A 24,673-nucleotide genomic window follows, 5' to 3' on the forward strand; every position below is an offset into this window, starting at 1 on the left:
TGGATATTTATGAACAAATAACGGAAAAGTTAATAGAATGAGCAAGACAACAGATCACTTCAAGAACACTAGCATTATTAAGGAAAACTGCCTGTTGCAAACGAACATGATAAAATTTAAAATATATTAAGAAATGTCAGGGAATATGAAGAACTATATAAGAAGAACTGTAACATGACCGATGCCAATGTTGGTAAGTTCTCTGATCTAGAGTCACATCCTGGAGAGTGAAGTTAAATGGGCCATGAGAGCCTTGCTAATAATATTGTAAGTTATAATGGATTTTCAGTTGGATTGTTTAAAATCCTTCAAAATGAAGCTTTACAGTGTCGTTCATAATCTGATAGCAAATTTGGAAATCACAACAGAAGCCATTGGATTGGAATAGATCAAATTATTTTCCAATGCCAAAGAAGGGCAGGAGTCAAGTGTAATAATTTAACAAACAATTGCACTTGCTTCACATATTTCCAAGGTAAAGCTTAGCATCCTGCAAACTAAGTGACAACAATGTCTAGACTAAGAATAATTACCAGATGTATAAACACGTTTGAGAAGAGACAGATACACTAGAGATCAAGTTACCAATGTGTGTTGAATAGTACATATAGCAAGGTGTTTACAAAAAAACATTTACTCATGCTTCATTGACTATTTCAAAGCTCTAGATTATCAGCATCATAACAAAATGCGTCAAGTTTTTATGGAAAATGGGATCGTAGGTCATCTTATTTGTTTCCAAGTTATTCTGTGAGCAGTTTTTTAAGAAGCAGCAGGTGAAAATAAATATAGAACAATTGAATTAAAATAGACAAATAAGTAGGGCACATATTTTTATTGATGTTCTAATGTTTAGCCAATTATATCATGCAGAAAGATGAGTTAGATGAATCAGATTCTGGAATTATTTCTGGGGGGTAAAATATTAACATTTTCAGTTATACAGATGATGTTGTTCTGAGGGTTGAAACAGAAGGAAAATGGAAAAGACTGTTCATGAAGCCAAAAACAAAAGTCAAAAGATGGTTGTCTTTGCAACATCAAATGCTCATATTGTATGACCTAGCCTTATCCATTCTTTTAAATATATATCAAAGAAATGGAGGAAATAAATGATTCTATTTTTCTGGGCTGTAAGGTCTTTGCTGCTGGTGACTGCCTGCATGAAATTAAAAGGCACTTGCTTCTTAAGAGGAAGGCTATGCTACATCTGAATAAGATTTTAAAGTACAACGACATATTGTCAAATAAAGGTCCATGTACTTAAAGCTATGAGCCTGACAAGCATGTCTGTGTGCTGAAAAATCAAATGTTATTAAACTGTCATTTTGGGAACATGTCTGAGAATTCAGTAAGAACCAGTTTGTCAGTACTTAAGGAAATGAACCCAGCCTGATCACTGGAAATTCTAACAGTAAGACTGGGAACTTTGTTCATGTAATGCAAAGGCAGGATTCACTGGAGAAGAGACTGAAGCTGAGGAACATTGAAGGCAACAAAGAAGGGGTGTCAGAGCCTAAGATGGACAGACAGTATTGTTGAAGATAAAATTATGAATCCTTAGGAACATAAAGAAAAGAAAAAAAAAGCAGTAGTAGACAGACTGGCCCAATGTGCTACAATTCTTTAGAGTAGATAGCCAGGCTCTGTGTGCTACAGTTCCTCAGATAATGAAAAGCCATATTTTACTAAATGAATAAATAATAACACCAAAAAAAAAAACAATTTGTAATAACAAATGTCTGGCACTGATACAGTTCACAAAATGTACTTTTTGGCAATTAAATTTGTACACTTGAACAACGGATGTGACAAATTAATATTACATGTGAATCTGAATTAATGAAGTATAGATGGGTCGTTGGGCTTAGAGATGATAGATAACCATGACTAAATGGAGTGATAATTCTAAACCTATTTTAAAGAAAAACACAACGGAAAATACATATTTATGTTTTATATATATTGTTGCTGATTCACTATATGTTTATCCATTGTTGTCTGATGATTATTATTTTAGAAAAAAATAGTTATTTCATTTGAAGTCTGTTGTCACAATTAGAATCTAGTTATAAATCAATTTGGTTGTTAGTTTGATTTTATCATCCACGTTTTATGGCATGAACATTTAGATTATCTGTATTGTTTGAGTAAAATGACTTTCTGCTTTGTTTACTGAGACAGTCCCTGTTTGTACTTGATCCTTCTCCTTCATTCGAGGTCAGTCCACAAATGGCTGCACAAGTCTTTGGGTTTGCCAAATAAGAAGTTTTCTGAGAGACAGTGAGAGAGAGCTGTGCGAAACGCTTTTTCTGAAATAAAGGTGTCTTGGCGTCAAGCTCATCAAAGGAGCCTTAGTAGGAGTTCAGCACTCCACAACAACTCTAGAAGTGAGCTCAGGCATGGCCTTGCATGAAGTGAGCCTTTAATTGGGGTACTCCACATTCTGAAACATAGATATCTAGCAAATAGCAAAATGCCTGACAGAGGTATTACATACATATGAGAAAGATCTGCACCAGCCTGGATGACATTTGTAGGTACTTGCCCAACAATCATTCTAGCTTGCACCAGATATTACACATTTGCTTAAAATTTTAGCTTGAATTATAAACAATGGCATGGGAAAGCTGTGGACTGCCTTCAAGCAATATGCATGAAACCCTGTATAGGACTATGCTGAATCTCCAGCAGTTAATCGTTCAAGGTAAAAGAAATAAAAAGCTAGTCAAAATACCTACAGTAGATTCAAAAGGTTGAGTGGAGAATGCAAATAACCAAAGGAATATCTGATTCCTGAACTTGCAGTAGAGAAAAGGATGGTTAGTCACGATGTGTAATAAAGGCAATGTGGTCAATGTAGATAGTCTTTAAGCAGACACTGGAAACCAACATTCCTTAAAAAACAGTGGCTTTAGCTTCAGTATTTTTATATGGCAATTGCACATTAAATGACAGAAGATGATGCATATGGCAATCTACTTGTAATGGGTTTGTTTGGTGACAGCTAGTCCTTCATCTCCATAATGAGCAGCTATTTGGTCATCCTTAACTCATGTACTATGAGCTAGTTGCATATATCCAGACTGTGAAAGTCTCTCTCTTCCCTGGTTTCTGTTGCAGACAAAAGGGGTGTGTATTGACTAGATCAGAGTCAATTTGGAAATCACTTTTAGGAGAAAATATGTGTTAGCCCTAAGGACACCAGATCATTTTAAATGATGAGATTTGGAATCCATGCTCATCAGCTTCCACAGTTCCAAGATCCTCTTAGAAAATATGATAGTTACTAGTTAAAAAAAAGTATTTTCCAAGAGAAGAACATCAATGCCATCTAACTAAAAGGTTCAAAAAGCTGCCGTCTGACCTGTCAGTCTTGGGGTTCATATCTAAAAGATGGTTTGGATTTTTCAAACAGAAGTCATGATGCAGCATTCTTTAAAGTGCAGGTACAAGTATCATGCCATTTTCTCTGAGAATTAATGCTAACAATCATGACTCAACCTCCTCTCAGATGACAGACATACATTTGACATCATGGATTTGAACAAAGAGCTCTGAAAATTGAACATTCTGAGGACCCCCCCGCCCCCAGCCTTTGGCATCACACCTTGTTGTGGTAGTGGTAAGAGAACCATCGAGGGCAGTAGTCAACCTGAAATATTGCTAGTAGGCTGCCAGGTATGCCAAGAGAATTCTCTCCAGAGTAAATCATCTGGAAGCAAGGTCCAGGTGTACACAGAAAGTTCTGCCCAGAGTAAACCATCTGGAAGGAAGGTCTAGATGTACCTACAGAATTCTCCCCAGAGTAAACCAGCTGGAAGCAGGGTCCAGATGTATCCAGAGAATTCTCCCCAGAGTAAACTAGCTGGAAGCAAGGTCCAGAGGTACCCAAAGAATGCTCCCCAGAGTAAGCCAGCTAGATAGAATGTCCAGATGTCTAACCAGGGAAATGGTGCAGCCTTCTCCCTTGAAATACACCTTCCTGAGAGGCAGCCATGAATATATCACCTCAAAACTCATGTTATTCACTGAAACAGATGAGTTGGTAGTCCTTCATCCTTACTACATAACAGAGAATACTCAGTATATTGAGGGACCAAAAGACTACTTTATCAATGGACTTACCTCCTTTACATCCAGAAAATTATCTACCTCATAGTTGGGGTACTTGCAATGATACTCTGGCTGAGAAATAGGTCTTTATTGATGGACTTCTTACTGACCCCTGCATGAAGGGGTTTCATTCAGCACTATCCTCACAGTAAAGATAGACAAGAAGCTTCTTCCTCTGATGTCATCATTTATAGCAGTACATTATAGTACGCTGTTCCCAGAAGCAGTAAATCAGCTTCCAATTGAAATGTCATCACTCAATGTACTAAGTGCCGATATGCAGAAAAGAAAAACACTAAAATTCCAGGAGAAAAGCAAATTTCAAACATGCTTTTCTCCTTTAAACTTTTTTTTTTTTGGAGTAGGGGAAGCCCCCCTGCACCCTCAGACTTATATATACTAAATCTGAGATCACCATATCTCGTAGTCATATAAAAGGGAATATTCCAGAAAATGGCTATCTCAGACATGATATATGTAAGTCCACTTTTTCAGCCATTCATTCACTGTGTTTTGAGACTTGCTCTGATGGCTCCCGGCATTTCAAGTGTTTACCAGTAGATCATCATTATTGAGTGTATTGGATGTTATTTTGTTGGTCCAATGGAAGTTATAATTTTGGCTTCCAGTTCAAATATAGGAATGCTTTGTCCAGGAGCAAGAGTCAAGATCTGAGGGCAGCAGAAAGAATTTTTATTTTCAAGTGAAGGAACAGTTATGTACTCACTGCATGCATAATACTACTAACAACAGTGAGAAAATAAAGCCAGCCTTTGGTTGCTATAGAGTATGACCACATTCACTGAACCCTCAGAGATGGTCACCAGTGTTAGATCTCAAAGTTATTCAGCCTTTTCAGGTATATGTGGTAACATACAACACCTCAGTAGTTTGTGAATGCATTCTGAAAAACATGGGTCATTACACTTATAAAACTGACTCTAATAGTAGATGGTGTGAGGATTATTAAACATATCAAATAAATGTCTCCTTCTGTGGGATGACAATAGTGGATTATGATTTGTACCCAAGAGCTTCTTGTGTTAGTCCAGGACAGTAATATATCTACATCATTATTTCATAGTAATCTTCTGTCTTGCACTAGTCAACTGCACAGCATACCTGTCAGATCTACAGATTTTTTGCTTCATATTTTGGTCTGTTCCTTATAAAAGTTGCGATTTTTCTGTATTTTTGTGACAAATCAGTGATGAATGAATTCACTAAGTAATGGCAGTCATTTGAGTTTCAGACTTCATATCCTTCAGAAAATGCATGGTAACACAAAAACTTTTAGTCTAGCAACTTTCTAAGTTTATAAGAGAGAGATTTAAAATTTGCCCCTATTGTTGAGGCTTTGTCCTACTATTATTTTTGGCTTTCTCCAGATTTTTCATGCTAAGAGGTTCAGAGCTATGCTGCGCAGCCTTATTCAAATGTGCACCCAAGGCATAGTGAAAACAAATGTTTGTATGTAACTGGATATCTATCACAGCTGCTGAGTTAACACTGAGTGCATCTTAGATGTTCAAGTTGATGACTTGCCACCTGAAGCTCAGTTTTATGTTAAAAGGGCAGCACTTAGACACATAATGCTGAAATACTATACTATACTGAATAGTACTTTGGGTAATAGAACGTGCTGCCTTTTTGTGTTTTTGATTATGTGTCAATAGTGTAGTTACAATATAAGTGACACAGGTTCCATTGAGTAGTGTTACCATCTAAAAGTGAGTGATTCTACCATTGAGTTTTGGCTGTTGATTCCTCAGGCGTGGTGTCTACATGTGATTACTGTCTCTGTATGGATTTTATCCATGTACTATGGTTTCTTCTTCCAGACCCTCAGCTGTATAATATATGCCTCTGGCCATTTTTGGATTTACTTTAATCACAATCTAATACCATCAGATATAAAGAAGATAGATATCTTTTTGGATATGTAGGATGACATGCACTATTCCCAGACAGGATGTATATATCTTTGCAGTTATCTTCTCAGTTTATTAGGGAACTACTATTTTCTTAGCTTTGAACAATAAGTTTTAGATACAACTTTTTTCCTTGAAGGAAAATAAATAAGATTGAATATCATTTTTTACTTGTGATTTTTTGTTCAGGTCATCATTAAATAAAAAGTTTGTAATAAAGCTCTAAGATAAACATCAGAGCATCTAGAACTCTATGTCTTCTTGCCTTAAGTCAGTTACTTTCCCCAGACTTACTTACAGAAGAGTCATGGCCAGCAAGAGTGGGCTAAAAACACGTGAAAGGCTAAAAATTAAGACAAAGAATGAATACAGCAAGAGAGACAAGTAATCCATCTGGACTCTGCAGGGCAAACATGAGGAGGAAACAGGGAGCACGCTGGAGAAGTGTGGGGGAGGGGGATAGGAGGCAATAAGGGGGCCCATGGAGCCCTTTGTTTAGAGCTCCATTTTACTTTAGTCTGATCTTGATGATTGCAGCCAAACATCTAAGTTGTATATAGTCAGTAAAGTGTCAATGAAGAGTGGGTAGATAGAGAGCAAGTTTGTAGATGGACATGAATTACCTCATCATTTGATCATAGGTAAAGGTTATTGACCTGTTATAGTATAGCTCCACTCCATTACATTTAGTCCCATCCATTCAGTTGCTTCCTGTAGGTTATCCTTGCTCTGAAGTCACTAGCCATCCCTAATCTCAGTGGGCTTCCTTGCATAAGAATCAGACTTGAATCTACGTAGTTTCTCACTAGGTTAAGGGGGTAAATGATTTTCAACAAGCTAACCAGTTTTGTAAAGCTTCCCAAGACTCTGGAAAATTCTGATTGGACTGAAGATTGAAGGTCCAGCCAATAACAGAAGTATAGCTCTACATCGCTCTTCATTTTCAGTCTCCCTGCAGTCCAGATATGTTCCATTATTTCACAATATTCTTGCATCCAGATTTTTATATCAAACTTCTTTGCATTAACAGGAGCTTCCATTTTTTTTTATTTTTCTCTCTTTCAAAGTTCTTGCAAATTCTTGAAATGTTTAAAAACCTTGGCACGAAAAAGAGGATGTTATTTGTCTCAGTAAAAGTCAAACAGCTTTAATCATTCAAAAACATTAATGCCCAATTCAGATCCCATGGAAGAAGCATTCTGAAGAGCAGCAGCACCGAGTACAGTCTCTAAAAGGCTTGACTAGGTTGCAAAAGAAAGTGCATCACAAATAAATAACCAAACAAATAAATAACATTTTCTTTCAGAAATACATATGCCATCTAGTACTTCAAGGAAAATAATGTTAGAGGCATCAGTATACATGACCTTACAAATAATTACTCCAGGCATTTCAGACTTTTAGCTCCAGTGACCTATGTTTCACAATTTCAGACATGCAAAAGTACAAATCCTGTGCATATCAAGCTCCTTTTCCTCATCTTTTGTGAATTATACCAAGTGGACCTTGTATCAGTTTCATTGCTGCTCTTTGATCTTCTTTCTTCTCACACATCCCTGCAGGCTGTGTTGTGTAGATCTGATTGCAGCAGTTCAAGTATGGCTACATCTGTTTTCAGTACAGAGATAAGTATCTGTACAGAGAACAATATCTTTCTGTTTTCTACAGGTGATGCTTCAGTGTGTACACCCAAGTATTTGCTAAATGTTCCATGCTGCCTTCTTAATCTTGACTATTTATTTACAGATTATTTAGTGGCTAGTCTCATTTTCATTTCATTTGCTGTTAATGTGTCACTAACGTGTTTCCAATGTATAGTTTCCCTTAAGTTTTCTTGCTGATTTACATCCTCTTACACATATTTGCACTGAAACTAAGCTGTCATATATGTGGCCATGATTCTGACCTTGCTATGCCTCTTATCTTTTCATCTGTCCCACCAAAAGCATGTGCAAGAAAATGTAACTTTTTTTCCCCGATATCCTGCACAGCCACTGATGACACCGAAAATGTGTGCACAGAAATGAGCACATTAACTTACAGTTAACTTTCTTTCCTCATCATGGATTCTGTTAATTAGTAACAACTACGCCATGTATCTGGTCAGGTTTTAACCAACTGCATCACCGATGAATCTACTGCTGTACATGCCGACATCTGTATGTATCTTTGATGTGGAATTGCATGAAAAGTCTCCCTAAAGTCTAATTAAGGCACAGCTACATGCCCTCCACTGACACATAAAATCACAAAGTCACACCACAAGTCCTGCAGATATATGGTTCTCTATAAGTTTGCATATTTGTATTTTTATTAATATACTTATCAGGACAGGTGCTGGGATTCTACTTATATTCTCTTCAATTGCTTAAATCTGCTCATACCTCTTAACTTCTGTGCAACAAAATTCAGAACACTAAACCTTAAAAAAATAGTACTGGATCAAATAGACGATCACTTTCTCATTTTCAGAAACAGTTTGGTTATTTAATGGTATGTGTACCTTAATGAGGTCTAATATATGAAGAGAAAATACATTTACAAGAACTAGGATAAAATCTTGATAGTGAAAATCATAACACTATGCCTAAGTCATAGCAGTCAAAAGGTAGGTCTCTCTAAAGCACAAATAATTGAAATGGCTTCAGTGTGATCAAAGAGGAAGGGGTCTATATTAGATACTCAAAGTTACTGAACTTCGAATACAATATTGTCGACACCATATCATCGAAGTTCAGTAACATCGAATACCTACTAAAAAAATTCAAACATGACAGGAAACACAACAACTTGCTGTAAGCAGGGGGGCAAGCCCCTCTGCTCCCCCAGAGGAAGCATACAATTAATGGCTCTGTGTGCTAATCAGATATAATGAACACTGACCTCAAATATAATTTATGCTGACTATAACCTTCACTATTCCTGGCAATATGTATCATTTTAGGAAAGGACAGGGTGATAGCATGTATATCTGTCATTATTTTAAGTAAATGATTATATTTTCTTCATAGTGTGGACTGCCTTGTTGAGGGTTCACAAATATTTGTAATATTACCTATGGAATATTGACATTAATAACATTCTATATTTTCTGTTTCTTTGCAGGAAATATATTTGTTGTAAGCCTGGCTGTGGCAGATTTGGTTGTCGCAATTTATCCATACCCTCTTGTGCTGACATCAATTTTTCACAATGGTTGGAACTTGGGTAACCTTCATTGTCAAATCAGTGGTTTTGTGATGGGACTAAGCATCATTGGATCAATTTTCAACATCACAGGAATTGCTATTAATCGCTACTGTTACATATGTCACAGCCTCAAGTATGACAAATTATACAGTGACAAGAACTCCCTCTGCTACGTCATTCTGATTTGGGTCCTAACAGTCATTGCCATTGTACCAAATCTGTTTGTTGGATCTTTGCAGTATGACAACAGGGTTTATTCTTGTACATTTGTTCAGTCTGTGAGCTCAACTTATACAATTGCTGTAGTTTTCTTTCATTTCATGCTCCCAATTATCATAGTAACTTTCTGTTACTTGAGAATATGGATACTAGTTATTCAAGTAAGAAGAAGGGTGAAGCCTGATAACAAACCAAAGCTGAAGCCCCATGACCTTCGTAACTTTGTCACCATGTTTGTAGTGTTTGTACTTTTTGCAGTCTGCTGGGCACCGTTAAACTTTATTGGCCTTTCTGTAGCAGTCAGCCCTGAAACTATAGGCATCAGGATTCCAGAGTGGCTCTTTATAGCAAGTTACTACCTGGCATATTTCAACAGCTGCCTCAATGCAATCATCTATGGACTTTTAAATCAGAACTTCAGAAGAGAATACAAAAGAATTATTATTTCTATTTGCACAGCAAAAATGTTCTTTCAGGACAGCTCCAATGATGCAGCTGAAAGAATCAAAAGCAAGCCATCACCTTTAATAACTAACAACAACCAAGTGAAAGTGGACTCTGTTTAAGAAATGTCTATTTTTATAAAATATTTAATACTTAATAGTTGGTCAAAATGTTTATGCCACTGTGCTTTGTTCTATCTCACTGATCTTCCAAATAAAATGCTACTTTTAATGTCTGCTGGAAAAACTTTCTTCCTCACTTTTCCTTTGTCTATGTCTATGTTTATCTTCCCATCTCTGCCTCTCTGTCCTACCACTTCAGAAATTAGCTCAGTATATTAAAGGCATTTTCTTTTGTGTATTTTAACAGAAAATAATTTCACTGACTACACTGCAAAAATAACCAGTATCAAATATTTAAACAATATGTTTCCTATTCCTAAGGTATGTTTATTTCATTTTAATCCTAGTATTAGTTAATAAATACAGCAGTTTTACATCTATTCTGTTTTTGCAACAGTTCTGCCATCAACCTGACAATGCCACCTTGCACTATATAAAGACAGATTACACTTTCTTCCTAAAGTCATATAATCTTGATAGAATTGTCCCTCTTCCTTTCAAAACTTCTTCCTAATCCCTGTATTTTCTTATTCTACCCAATATGTCCTCACACTCCTGGTTACTTGCATAAGATGGCCATCTTTCACACCCATGATATATTTTGCCAGTTAGCCATTACTATGGCAATCTTGGATTTGCACTTAGCAAAGCAGCTGTAAAAAGTCTAGAGTCACTGATGCTTTATTTGCTTTATTCGGATATAAAATGGTCGCAAACTTGACAAATAAATGGTCAAAATGTGGTGCATTAGAGATTCTGCCCCTACATAAAGTTTTATTTTTCACTTATTTTAGGCCCTGCTGTTTTTCACACTTCAGATAATAACTTTAAGGCTTTTTATTAGAGAAGAGAATATCATCTACCCTGTTTGTAGTTTTGTAGCTTTCACATTATTTCCATTTGGAGAAAAATGTATTTCTTTTTTTTTTTTGCTGAAAACTATTTTATTGATTTTTCAGGATAAAAAACATGAAATGAATAAGAATGCTTAATGAACCTGCAAAGTAAAATATTCAAAACATAGAAATTATAGACATCAAAAAACACTAATAATTTGTCAAAAATACATAGAAAACCAATAGAAACTGGAGTGTATATACGAGTGGGCAATTGAAAACACTGAATATGTTTTTACAAAACTTAACCTCATTTACCTGTCAAGAGTCTGTGGCTACATGATCATTCAAAAGGTGGGAGAATACTTTATTTTAAAGGTTTTAAAATATGCATTACATAACATTTTTATATTTCTTCTTTTTTGAATAAACCAGTCTATTACTGTATCTGCTCTATAACCAATGCAAGTGTTGGACAAAGGAATGTATATCAGCAAGGGTTGTTAAATCTGTCCAAGGGGTAAGAAGATTGCTTTTGCGGAAAAGGTTACAATATTGTATGAGGGAAGAAGGACACAGAGACAGGGTATATAGCTCCCTAAGGTGAAACATGAATTTGCTAGAATGTGCCACAGAGAACAGTATGTTTGGCATTGACTTAACTTTAATTGCTTTTGCCATTCAGTCTGATAATGCACCTCACATTAAACTGTGCAGCTTCATAGTTCTCATGATTACTGGAGGCAGGAACTGAACGTATCAAAGGATGAAGAGAATCAGGCAACTTCAATTGATATACAGCGTGAGTTTTGGTTAAATAATGGAAATTCAGATATAAAAAAGGGATAGCGGTAAGGCCAATGCATGTGTTGTAGAAATTCAGGAAGTCAACTCTATATGAATCATAAGAAGTAAAAGGTGATCATTTATGCCTTGCCAGTACTCACCCTTAGACTGTACCTCATTTTTAAGGAGGGCTAGGCCCGCCAATCAGGAATAGGTTTGTGAATTCTCATCTCATCATTCAGCACCAGTGGGATGGAAGACAAAGCTCATTGCTTGATTTGCATTGGGAGTCTATTCTGAGGGTGCGAAAGTACTGCACAAGCAGCCTATGAAATAAAGAATACAGGCAGCTCACCAAAAATATAGTCAATGCAAAACACATATATTTTCCTACAGTTTTCATCTTCATATGTAATACGATCATGTCTTACTCTAAAATGAATAAAAAGATCATACATGATTTAATTGATTCTGTTTTTGATGGGCTACTCTTCAACCTAATTGAATAGCAAAATGATCAGAACAGAGACATCCCAGCGTTACATGGCTAGCCTACCTCTTACATAATTTTCAAAGTTTATGTAATGGATTTTTACTTATTGCATGGGGATAGTGTGCTTTTTGTGGCATAGAATGGCTTGGATTATTGTTTGCTGCCTCCTACTCAACCTGCCTGAGGTCAGAGCAGATGAATAATGATTATAAAATGTACCACTTGTACTGATTCAAGATACATGAGGTCAGAGTGGAAGAAATGTGGTTATAAAATGTACTTCTTTGGAGACCCTGCTGCTGCCACGCTGCACAGAACATGCCTGGGGAGAAAGTGTAGCTTTGTTTCCTTTTTCCCGACGTAAGTAGTACTGAAGAATAACTCTGTAAATTAAGGCGAGGAGGAAGTACTGCATGTTTTATAACATGCTCATAGTGTGCTTTTGAAATATAAACTGATGCACTGCTAACTGCATTGTCACATAATAATTATGCTACTTCATAATCTGAGTACTTATTTGTGCAGAAGCTAAACATTTCTTATTTGCATTCCAGAGTTCCATGCTGATAAAACCTGCACTACAGCATACCTTCCGTTTTTTTACTAAATGAATTAAATGCAGAATTAATGAGGCATCACATGCACTAAAATGTACATGCTAAAATACTTTAATTGGACAGCTAATTACATAAAAAGCAAACCTCACTCTCGAATAATTTTCTAGCATATATTCACTTTTCTAATTTAATTTTTGTGTTTGAAGAACGGAAAGACATTTGGGGGACCTTGAAGTAGACAAGATGCTGCTCCGTGAGTAACTAATGCACACAATATGGCTTACAAAGTATATATATATATATATATATATATATATATATATATATATATATATAGCTATACCTGCAGATGTAATAAATCAGCTACTCAACCCCCCTGGCTGACTTATTCAACTGGAATTTTCATGCAAAAATGTGACAAAGCATGGAAACAATACAACAAAGATAAATCCCCTTAAACCTTACATCTATACAAAGAGTTGTATAACCTCACCAAGAGGAAATTTACCTAGACTATGTGTGTCTATAAATATATATATATATATATATACATATAAAATAATATCACAAAAAATATCCAAAGAAATGATTTTTCACTCAGCCCCTATCCAGTCTTATCTCCCTTAGAAGCAGCTATCAAATTAAACAGTTACTTTATCAGCATCATAGCCTTTCTTACCTCCAGCTCTTCCCTAATCATTTCATCAGCCACAAAACATTATTAGCCCTGACATCCCTTCCTTTAGTCTCCAAAATATCTCTATACCATATGGTAGACAGTTAATAAAGAAACTGAAGCTCTGTTTCTTTCTGCTGATGATATTCCTGCTGAGTACCTTAAGCTTGCTGCAGACTCTGTTGCATACCCAGTCTCAATTTTCATCAACAGATCGATTCAAGACTCCCATGTCTCTGACCTTTGAAGGAAAATCTTCATTATTCCCTTCCATAAAGGAGGTCACTCCTCCGAAATCTCTAACTTTAGGCCAATTGCCATCTTGTTTCCCACTTTCTAAGATTCTGGAAAAGTGTATCCATAAGCAACTCCTTCAGTACTTCTTACAAAATGATCTCCTAATCCCAACACAGCATGGTTTCTGACCAGGCCATAGCACCACTACAACTCTTCTCAACTTTTCTGACACCATTAATAAGGCTAGAGACCAGGGAAAGTTTATCTCTTCTGTTTTTCTAAATCTCTCAAATGCCTTTGACACAGTGTCATATGAGAAATGTCTGACTCAAATGCCCTCTCAAGGGCTTTCCAAACCAACTCCTTTATTGTTCTCTTACAGTCTGAAAGATATAAATCTGTCAAATGTCTCTCTTCTTTCTCTCCTTTTCTCTTAGTTAAAACAGGTGCTCCTCAAGGCTCTATTCTTAGTACACTGCTCTTTAACACTGTCATCAACAACCTATATAGTTCTTCTCAACAAGTTTGCCTTAGTCAGTACACAGATAACTCAGCTCTCGTCTACTTATCTGACATCCCAGTACAACTACAATCCATGACGCAAAATGCCTTCAACACAGTTGAACTGTGGCAACATCAAAACCGACTTTTACTCAATCTGAAAACAAAAAATGCTACTGTTTTACCTAATGTAAGTCCCATGCTAATGCTAAAAGTAGCTTCCACATTACCTCTCTAAAGAATACAGATATTGTAGTAGTTACCTATACCAAATTCCCTGAAGGCACTATAGATGACAACTTAAAAGTTTGATCTTCACATACAAACCTATATATAAAAATATCATCAATAGCTAGGTTTGCTATATAGAGCAAAAAATCCCTTACTTCTTCTAGCAAAATCACTCTAGCTAACTGTTATTTTTTACCCCCTATTTTCTATCCCTCATCTGCTTTTACTATCATCCAAATCTCTCTTAAATCACAACTATAAGAATGCTATTATAAGATAGCCAGATTTCAGCTAACCTGACACACAAATCTCATTACACTGCACTACATGCTCTCAGTGGTTAGCGCTCCCACATCTTCTAGCCCAAATATAACTTCTTCTAATCCATAAAATACTACATAACTCCTGTACCTGCCCTTCTCTCTCCCAAGTACTTCATTACTATCTCCCAAAACACCCTGTTTTCTCTCAAGACAAAAACCTGCTTGAAATGTCCAAACCAGAAAAAAAGTACGAGACAAAGTCCATACTCACACTGCATGTCAGACTAAGGAAATCTATCTCAAATTCAATCAGACCTATATCTAGACTTCATGAATTTTTCTCAGAAAATTTCTTGCTAACTCATGGCTCTGCCTATGCACCTCACCTGTATGATCTACATCAACAAATACATTTATACTAATTGCTCATCATACTATTTATGTGTACCTTTCAACACCTGCCCTCTCCCCATTATTAGAGCGGACTTGTATCTTTTTTTTTTTAATTGTTTTTTTTTTTATTTCCTAGTATGATGGACTATACTTCTAACACTTTGGATATACAGATTATCATATTTTATTTTAATTTTTAATTTTTTTTATTATTATATCACTGGTATTGCCGCATGCCTTATGTATCCTATGTATTCCACTGTCAAATTGTACATACATATGCTTTTCTTTAATTACTACAGTTTTGTTTGATGTTCTCTAACTCACTAGAGCTTTTTTTAGAGATTTCTTCATCATGCTTTTACCAAGAGCTTACTGAGTGGAGCCATCTTCACTCCATTAATCCAAAGGTCTAACTTTTTCTCAATGATTGTAGCCACTACTGGGTTAAGAGGGATAACTCAGGACTAGAGACCTAATATTCTCCAAATTGAGGAATAAAAAAGTAGCTATTTATGCATAATTCTTGGCACTTTGTTATTATCATACTTGGTACTTCACTGATGGTATTTTGCATACCTTATTTCTATATCTACCAAGTCACTGTCTATCTCTGGGAACATGAACACTTGATTGAATCTGCTTTCACCAAATACTCAAAAACATCATCTGAACTATGGGCCTGGTTGTTTATTTCTTTCAACATAAAGGTGACATGGCTGGTGGCATAAATATTTTAATTTACTTTTTCTTACACTATACACCTGAAATCAGTTTATGGAAAGTTATTATTTAATAGATATGTTTATTTTTGACATGCATATTTTAGCAATAAAAAAAAACAAAAAATAATGTTTAAAGATCATCAGTCAGTGTTGTCATTCTTTGAAAATGTGATAACTTGATAATCAAAAGAATGTGTCCCATGTTTCATTTCTGGTTGTACATTGTTTTATTGTATTATTTACACCAAATAAGGATGCATAAGTGACTAAAGCAAAACAAAACATAAAACAACACACAATTCAAAAGAAACAGTTTAAGCACATGTAGACCTCTCAACCTATAGAAATAAAATTTCAATACTTGCCTTCCAAATTCATAACAAAGGTCAAGAAAATAGAGTTATGTGCTTATTTGACATAATAAAATGCCTATCATCCTGTAGATGGTGATCAGGAATATTGCAAAAATAATTTAGCGAGCATAAAAGGCACGCATCACCTAACTGGAAGAATCAGTAAATTTAAGAAAAGGGTGCATTTAATTGCAAAATAATAACACCTTGGCTAAATCATGTCAGTTGAAAGGTTTGCTTGCCTAAAGGCAGTGTAGTAAAGGAAACTGAGTATTAATTTTATTCAGTTGCTTACACTCATTTAAGAAAGAATGAATAAATCCTAAAAGTGAATGGATGTTTTTCTTTTCTATTTGTTTCTGTGATTTGTATTTTCAAAATTAAGTTTAGACCCATTTCTAAATGGATTTGTATTATAAGTCATATTTATGCTTTAAAATTAATGAATTTTTAAGAGGAATGGCAGGTTTCTAAACAAAGAAATATGTTCTCAAGTATATATAACATTATTTTAGCTCTGCTTCTGGTAAAACCTTCTTTCTGATATAAATCTATATCAAAGTATTAAATACAGGAAATTGACTCCCTTATGCATGCTATCATACTGCCTGCAAACTAATATGACAGTCCATTTGTACACTAATGTGTGGATATCACATATGTTAATGAAGGATGCAATGGCCATTCTGTATAGAAGTGAGATTATTTTATTCTGAATATGATTTTTTTCTATCACAAAATAAAATAAATGTTTTAAACAGCAACGAGTAATGTTTTCAAATTAAAAATATTCAAATATATGTTTACTGCTTTGTAAACTTAATGGAATATGAAATCCAGAGATGATGGCAGGAATCTGCAGTCTGGAAACCAAGGCACAGGTTCATTGATATATAGCTGCACTGTAAATCTGATGCTGAAGTGTTTCTGCATGTGTGCACACCCATATGAAAGTGTGTGCACAGACATACTTGTAAACACACACACACACACACACACACACACACACACACACACACACACACACACACACACACACACGATGGACGTCTGTGTGCAGATGTGAGACTCATTTTGTCTAATAACAAAACATCTACACACTAATCTAAAAGACATTCAATCAAATGTATTTGATAGAAGGTTATAGTAAGCTATAGAGAGTTAATGTGGGTGTGTTTTTTGGTGTTATGATGGTTGGAATTACAAGGCAAATTAGTCTAATGCACGATTTATACCTTGATAATATCTACTAAGATGTTACCATGTCTAAAATGTTCTGTTTGTCTCAGCAGAGATTTACTGTTTTTTCTCTTTTTTCTCTTTTCTCTGCAATTGTGTGACTAATTAGTACATGTAAGTAATGGAGTCCCCACATTAAGGGTGGATGGATACTTGCCCCTTTGTAAAAAAAAATCTGGAAGAGCATTTGCTATATATATGAACTTTTAGATGAAATGTATTTTACACTAAATTGTTAGAAATTTTGTTCTTAGCTAGATAGTTCCTTAGGTGAAGGAAAGCAATATACCCATAGTAATGTCTTTTGGCTTTTCCCAGTTAGGGGTCGCCACAGCAGAACTCTGGTCTGCTAATGATTGGCAGTGGATTTTTACAGTGCCAAGTTGCCAGCCCGACACCCAACTTTCAAAGGAGGCACACACATTTACACACACACCTACCTGCATGTCTTTAAACGTCATTTGACTGTGGGGAAGACATGCAGACTCCACACAGAAGGCGCTCCAGCTAAGAATTGAACTGGAGAACCTCTTTCTGTGAGGCAACAACGCTAACTGCTGTACCACCACAGCCTATCCAATATACCCATATCTATCTATATTTATATCTAATATATATATATATATATATATATATATATATATATATATATATATAGTTCCCCTTCACAAGATCGAATAGAGGGAAGCTCGAAATTCATAATCTCGAGACCAAAATCTCAAACTTCCATTCACTCAAAATTGTGAATGGGAGCCTTAGGTTTAAAAAAATAAAAAGTTAACTTACCTTATTGCAGAGAGCCAGGTCCTCCTGTACCCTAGCAGTTTAAATATGAATGTTCCGTGACCGCACTATAGCGGAAGAATGGAAAATCTTCCATTTTGTGCTTACGAGTATAGCGTGGAATGGGAGATTTCCCTTTCCTTCACTATAGTGCGATCTCGGAGTAGGTATATTTAAGTAGGGGTGGTGTGGGGAGTGCAGGGGGATGAAGCCCCCCTGCAAAATCATTTGAAAGGTGTTAATTTTTTTTTGTCCCTTTCACATGTTCGAGTTTCTCTAAATTTGAGATTCTGGTTTCGAGTTTATGACTTTCGATATTAGAGAAATTCGATCATATGAAGGGGAACCATATATATATATATATATATATATATATATATATATATATATTGTAGATGAGATATCAATATCTGTATCATTATATCATTTATATTGTTATCTGTATTTGCCTATACAGATACAGGTATAGTTACATACAGAGAAAGAGAGAAGGAAAGAGAAAGACTGAGTGATAAGGTGCTCATTAGACTTCGTTACTTTAGATGATGTCTGACTGTTTATGTCTGCTGTATATCTCCAGTGTGTGCAATTCTTTATTTTTATTTTATTTTTACATTTGTTTACCGGGAGAGTCCAACTGAGCCAAAAATGTCCCATTTTTAGCAGAGGCCCAGGAAGAAAAGTTCCATTTCAAAAAATTTGTTAATTTACAAGAGTAATACATAGTATACAATATGCAGCTTTTTTGAGGAGAAATTTAGCAGTATATATTTTAACAGATACAAAAAAAAAGTAGATCATAGTATGAAAGTTAGGAGCATATATGAAGAGAGATTATGTCCTATATGTAAAATAACAGAGAGCATTAGATACAGCAATATTATTAAAGGACATGGAGCCAAAGGAAAAAATTTAAATGAGAAAGAATAGGAAGTGATTGATAGAGTGGAAAAGTCATGAATTGAGAAAGGCTGGGAGAGGAAAGTAAACAGTGAGAGTGTAGACAAGGGGGTAAGCCTTCTGGAGCTTAGTACTGTAGAACAGGTCTAGTAAAATTAGGTTGGATAAAATAGTGGGACAGTGAAATAGTAATGAGGAATCTGTTGCTAACAGAGAGGAGAAAAAATGTGGGGGGGGGGTCTGGGAAGGTACGATTGCAAAGGGTTGGGGAGGATTATCCAGGATTGGTACAGGGGCAGATCCAGGTGTTGGTGGGGTGTTCTTTCAGTAGTATTTTAAACTTTGATGTGTTGTTGGTGTTTATAATTGTTTGGGGTATGGAGCTCCTGATTTGAGATATTTTGCTTGATCAGGGAGTCTCCGTAGTAATTGCTGGATTTGGTTACTTCTAGAAGGAGTTCATTGGTTGTTCTTAGGGATCTTTTGCTAGTGTATGAGTGGATAAGGCCGTTTAGACCTGGGCAGTTGCTAGGATGGTTAAAAACATTGTGTGTGAAATGTAGTTAGTTAAACGTTAGTAGGTTAGGTAGTTCCAGCCATTTTAGTTGGTGCAGTGGGTTGCAGTGGTGTGATTTGTAAGGGAGGCCAGTAGCAACGTTTGCTATTTTGTTGTAGCAGGAATCCAGTTTATTTAAGTCTGTTTTCCTAAGATTAGTGAATACAGGTGAGGCATAAAGAAGAGATGAGAGTAAATGAGTATTTGCTATGGATTTTCTGGTGATTTTGGTAAGGAAGAGCTTGACTCTATAGAGAGAGCTTAGTCTGATATGTAGTTTTTTGATAGTAGTAGCTAGGGGGTTGTCAAATCTGAGATTGTTATCAATAGTAACAGTGAGGAGTTTGGTGTGTTCAACAGGTTCTATTTTGGTATTATTAGTGGAGTGGGTGATGAAGGTTGGATGTAGACTGTGTGCTTTTTTGTCAATGAAGAACATGAGTTTAGTATTGTTTAGGTTAAGAATAAACTGGGAGTTGGATAGGAATTTTCCAATGTCACGGAGGGCTTTTTCAGTGGTTTGTAGGGGTTCTAGAAAAGAGTGAGCTGAGCATATAAGAGCGGAGTCATCCTATATATTAGACTATGCTTGCATGTTTGGTAGCTGAGTGGAGTTGGTGAAGATGATGAAATGTAGTGGACCGAGTATATACCCTTGTGGCACACTGATAGAGACAGGTAGTAGAGGGAGTTCATCTTGCCACTTTACTGATTATTATCTGTCAGAGAGGTGGCTTTGAAACCAATTAAGGGATGTTTGGAAAGCGTTTATGGAGGCTAGCTCATTGAGTAGTTTCTGGTGAGAAACAGTGTTGAAAGCTTTAGACATATCAAGAAAAATTGTGGATACAAGTTGTCCTGAATTTTGAATTTGGATAATTGAGTTAGTAAAGCTGGCAAGTATGGAATTGGTGCTGTGTTTGGGTCTAAAACCATGTTGGGATGAAATGAGAAGGTTATTTTTTGTTAGGTAATTGAGTAGTTGTGAGTGGATGCATTTTTCAAGGATGTTTGATAAATCGGAAGTATAGCTATTGGACAGTAGTTTGTGAAATCTGTGGATGTGCCACCTTTATGCAGAGAGATGATGCAAGAGACTTTCCACAACTTAGGGATATACTGTTCTGTTATAGATTGATTAATTAGGATGGATATGGGGTAAGAGGTGGCAGTTGGTGCTATTTTGAAAAATTAATTGGGGAGCTGGTCAGCTGGAAGAGATAATGGCTTTAGTTTGGGCAGGAGTTTCTTTATGGTATGGGTTTGGATTGTTTTTATTGAGAAGGAGTTTAGTTTGTCTATTGTGTGTGTGTGTGTGTGGGTATGGATAGTGGAGAAACAGTTTCAGGTTTTACAAGTGATAGGATGGAATTAATAAAGTGAGAGTTGAACTGGGATGCAATGTTTACAGTAGTTTCTGTTTTGGAAGAAACTGAGGTAGTCCTATGCCCTGGTTTGAGTAGGTGGTTGATAGCTTTCCAAAATGTCTGGAGGTTATTGTGAGGTTATCTGGGAGTTACCTTTGGTTTAAGTAGCTGTTTTTAGAAAAAATGGGATTCCCTTCCAACTAAAATGTTCACATGGTATTCCATCACTCAGACAGAATTCATAAAGTATCATGATGGTTTGCTGCTTTCTCTTTCAGATGTGCACTGTGGAGTTTTTGTTCAACTACAGGATTACAGATGAAACAAAGACCAAACGAATTTTAGCTGATATTGGGTCAGGACTATTTTGTCAACAACTTGGCTTTGACTTGTTTTTGAACTCAGCTCATATTACTACAATAATGAAGCACACCCAAAGACATGCTGTAGGTGGATTGGACACTCTAAATTGGCCCTAGGCGTGAATGTGGCTGTGTGTGCCTACTGTGGAAGGTTGGGTGTCAGGCTGGAAACTCAACACCGTAAAACGCCACTGCCAATCATGAGCGGACAGGTCATCTGCTGTGGTGGCCCCTAACTGGGAAAAGCCGGAAGAAGAAGAAGAATGAAGCACACTAAAGAACTGCAAGAGATTTGTTATTTTTCTACTGTGTGCGCAAGCTTGCAAACAGCATCTTTTTTCTGTCCTTAATAACTATCATCTCTAGTTATTCTTTTCTGCTGTTTCATGTTTCCAGCTAAACTGTTTTATTATTTGAAACACAATTTCTGTGTTAGCTTAAAACTGACTGTATACCAGTTTTCTACAAGTTTCTGCAGAATGGCATTGAGTACTGCTATTTGTGAGTGATTTGAAACCACCAAAATTCAAGACACTTTCCATTCAGCATATGGTGCTACACTGATCTTGCTATATGTAAACAAATATTAATGATTTTGAAAAAAGAAGTAAGTATAATGTGAGCAGTAGAAGAATCAAGCAGGTGTTTTCAGTGTAATGCTGTCCAAATTCCATTAAAACATCAGTGAATAACTGCACCATGTGCAATTTTACAGCTATGCCTTCAATGTAGGAACTGCTATGGTAGATGCCCCTTATGTGGTGGCAAAGTATCAATAACACCAACTATACTAAGGGTCTCAAAGAACCAAAAGCTGTATCCCAAGATGTATAGAATTATGAAGCACATCATTACGTGTGGCTATATTTATACAGGAGCATGCCCTAAATACCTTTGCATGCACTCATATTTACAGACAGCAGGTACATACATATATATTTGCTAAATTTCAGCAACTTTCCAAAGCAGCCAATGCCTGTGGTATTTGTTGAGATGTGAGCATGATTGTACTGTGACATTATTTTTCCTGCTGGTATATATGCACCCTATACTTTATGACTTTTCCTTTTTGCTACACAGAACAGCTTTACCAATGTCTGCACCATGTTGTATAAAACATATACAGTGTCTTATTGTTGTTTGGCATAATAGACAATGATAGTTACTGGCTGCATAAACACCACACTAAACACAAATCTTCATTCAAATGTAAAGTCCACCCAAGAAGTTTAACTTACAGCCACCACAGCAATAGCACATCAGTGTCTTGTACAAGCACCACTGCAATAACCTCTGCCTTCATTATGCATTCCTCTCCAGGAGATGTTACATATTGTCAGGTGCCTGTCAGACTATGCAGTGCATATACAGCATGATTCACTCACAGTTCTTGTTTTGGAATCATTTGATATAGCACAAGCATAATGAGATAGATTCTGATCACTATTATTTGGTAGCTAATTCCACCACTCCTCCCGTGCAAGCATTAAACACCAACGTTGCTGTTTGTAATTGTATTGCATGAACTGTATTAAAGGCTTTGTCCTGTTATGTAACAGGTGCATGCTAAAAGTACCTCCATTTATTCAGAGAGCTTTTGATCATGCATATCAACCCACAATTCTGTTTCAGTGATCTGGGCAGTTCATTTTTGATGGCCATACAACAGAGCCTTTTCTTTACCTGAATGTGAGTCGGTGACTTAATATTCTGTGGATAAGATGGAGGCTGTTTGGAGAAAAGTAACCCCCTGACGCATCCAGTGAGAGTTTGGTTGACATTTCTGGGAGTTCTTTGACCTATTCTTCGTGTGGTTTGCATATTTTTTTAGCCCATCTACGCTGACTTCAGATGCTTTCTTTTGGTTCTGCCCTCATTTGTATGCATTTTAAATACACTAGGTACTGGTCCAACAAAACCTGTTTTATTATGCTTGATGTTATGTCAGGATGTATAAAAGGACCAATATGCTGCCATCATCTTTAAAAAAAAGTCTTAAGAAACTGTCCATTAATTATTTTTCTATGAATAATTACTGTCCTGTCCCTAACTTTATTTTTGGAGGAAAGGTTATTGAACAGGCTGTTAGTGTGCTGTTTGCTGAATCATCTGTGAACTTTTTGTGGCCTGTCTTTCATAGTCTGAGTAGTGAGTTGGTTTACCACTTGACTTGTGATGTCCATGCCCTGGCCCAGCAATCAAGGAGCCTCAATCCTCACCACTAACACCAGTGAGGGGCTTCTCATATAGGAGGAAAGGATAACAAATACACACAGTAAAGTGCAATTTCCTTTAAGAGCACACAGAGATCACAGTCAGTTTGGGGCTGGTAACTCCCTTGCTCTCCAGGTCCCCAATAAGACTCCCCACTGGCACAGCTATAGGGTCCAGATCTCAGCCTAATGGGCAAGCTAAGACCTCCAGCACCCTCTCTGTCCAACCAGTGCTTCATGTCCCTGCCCAAGTAGCTGACACACACACACACACACACACACACACACACACACACACACACACACACACACACACACACACACACACACACACACACACACACACACGCACACACACGCACACACACGCACACACACACACACACACACACACACACACACACACACACACACACACACACACACACACACACACACTTTGAGAAGAGTTTATATAACTACACAGATGCTCCTGGGGAAGACTGGCACAGTTTCTCCAGCTGCGCCCCCTTTTCCCAGACTATACGGTAGTACCAGCTGCCACCACCCACTAATATTTATTAGCTACTCAAAGGCCCTTAAAAGGGTGTCCAATTATTACTGTGCAATATTATTATCCAATTGATAGTATAGCCCAGGGCTAAAGCTATTAGAGTGGCTTTGTACAATTTTACCAAAGGCATGCAAATACCCTAAAGAGTTTAAATTATCTATACAAAAACAGCCACAGTTGAAAAGGTTTAAAAATATTTAATAACAAATAGTCAAAAGACAAGACAATACTTTTTACTACACAGTGCTAGTCAAGAGTTCAGAGGTCACAGAAAAATACTTAAAATAATTCAGTAGTACAGTTCTGACATCACAGAAAAACACTTAGTCTAATCTTTCTAGTGTCTAGCTATTTCTAAGAGAAAACACGAGTCTAAGATACACTTACATATAGAGCAAAGGCAGTGCTGAGTTGGATGGTCAATACAAAAATGCTTAATGCTCTCTGATTCTCTGTGTTTTTAAAATCACATTCCTGGTTCATATTACATCATTTTTCACACTTCTCTGGGTTCCCAGGCTAACAGAAACTACATTTACATTCTTCACCTCTGAGCAGAAACCAGAGCAGTAAAGGACATTTATGCATGCAAATTCTGGCCATTAACTCTGGCCTTAAAACAATATCA

General features: G+C 36.4%; 1 protein-coding gene across 1 annotated transcript in view; it reads left to right on the top strand.

The window, feature by feature from the left end:
* The window catches only part of MTNR1A (melatonin receptor 1A), a 10,184-nt gene extending 163 nt beyond the window's left edge, over positions 1–10,021 (top strand). Inside the window, exons 2-3 of the mRNA XM_044063508.1 lie at positions 4,077–4,111; positions 9,145–10,021. Coding sequence (XP_043919443.1) covers positions 4,077–4,111; positions 9,145–10,021 — 912 coding nt within the window. The remainder of the gene's footprint in view (positions 1–4,076; positions 4,112–9,144) is intronic.
* Positions 10,022–24,673: the final 14,652 nt, after the last annotated feature.

Source organism: Protopterus annectens, chromosome 2.part1 (genome assembly GCF_019279795.1).
Source record: "Protopterus annectens isolate FY-2018-M chromosome 2.part1, PAN1.0, whole genome shotgun sequence".
Taxonomy (NCBI): domain Eukaryota; kingdom Metazoa; phylum Chordata; order Ceratodontiformes; family Protopteridae; genus Protopterus; species Protopterus annectens.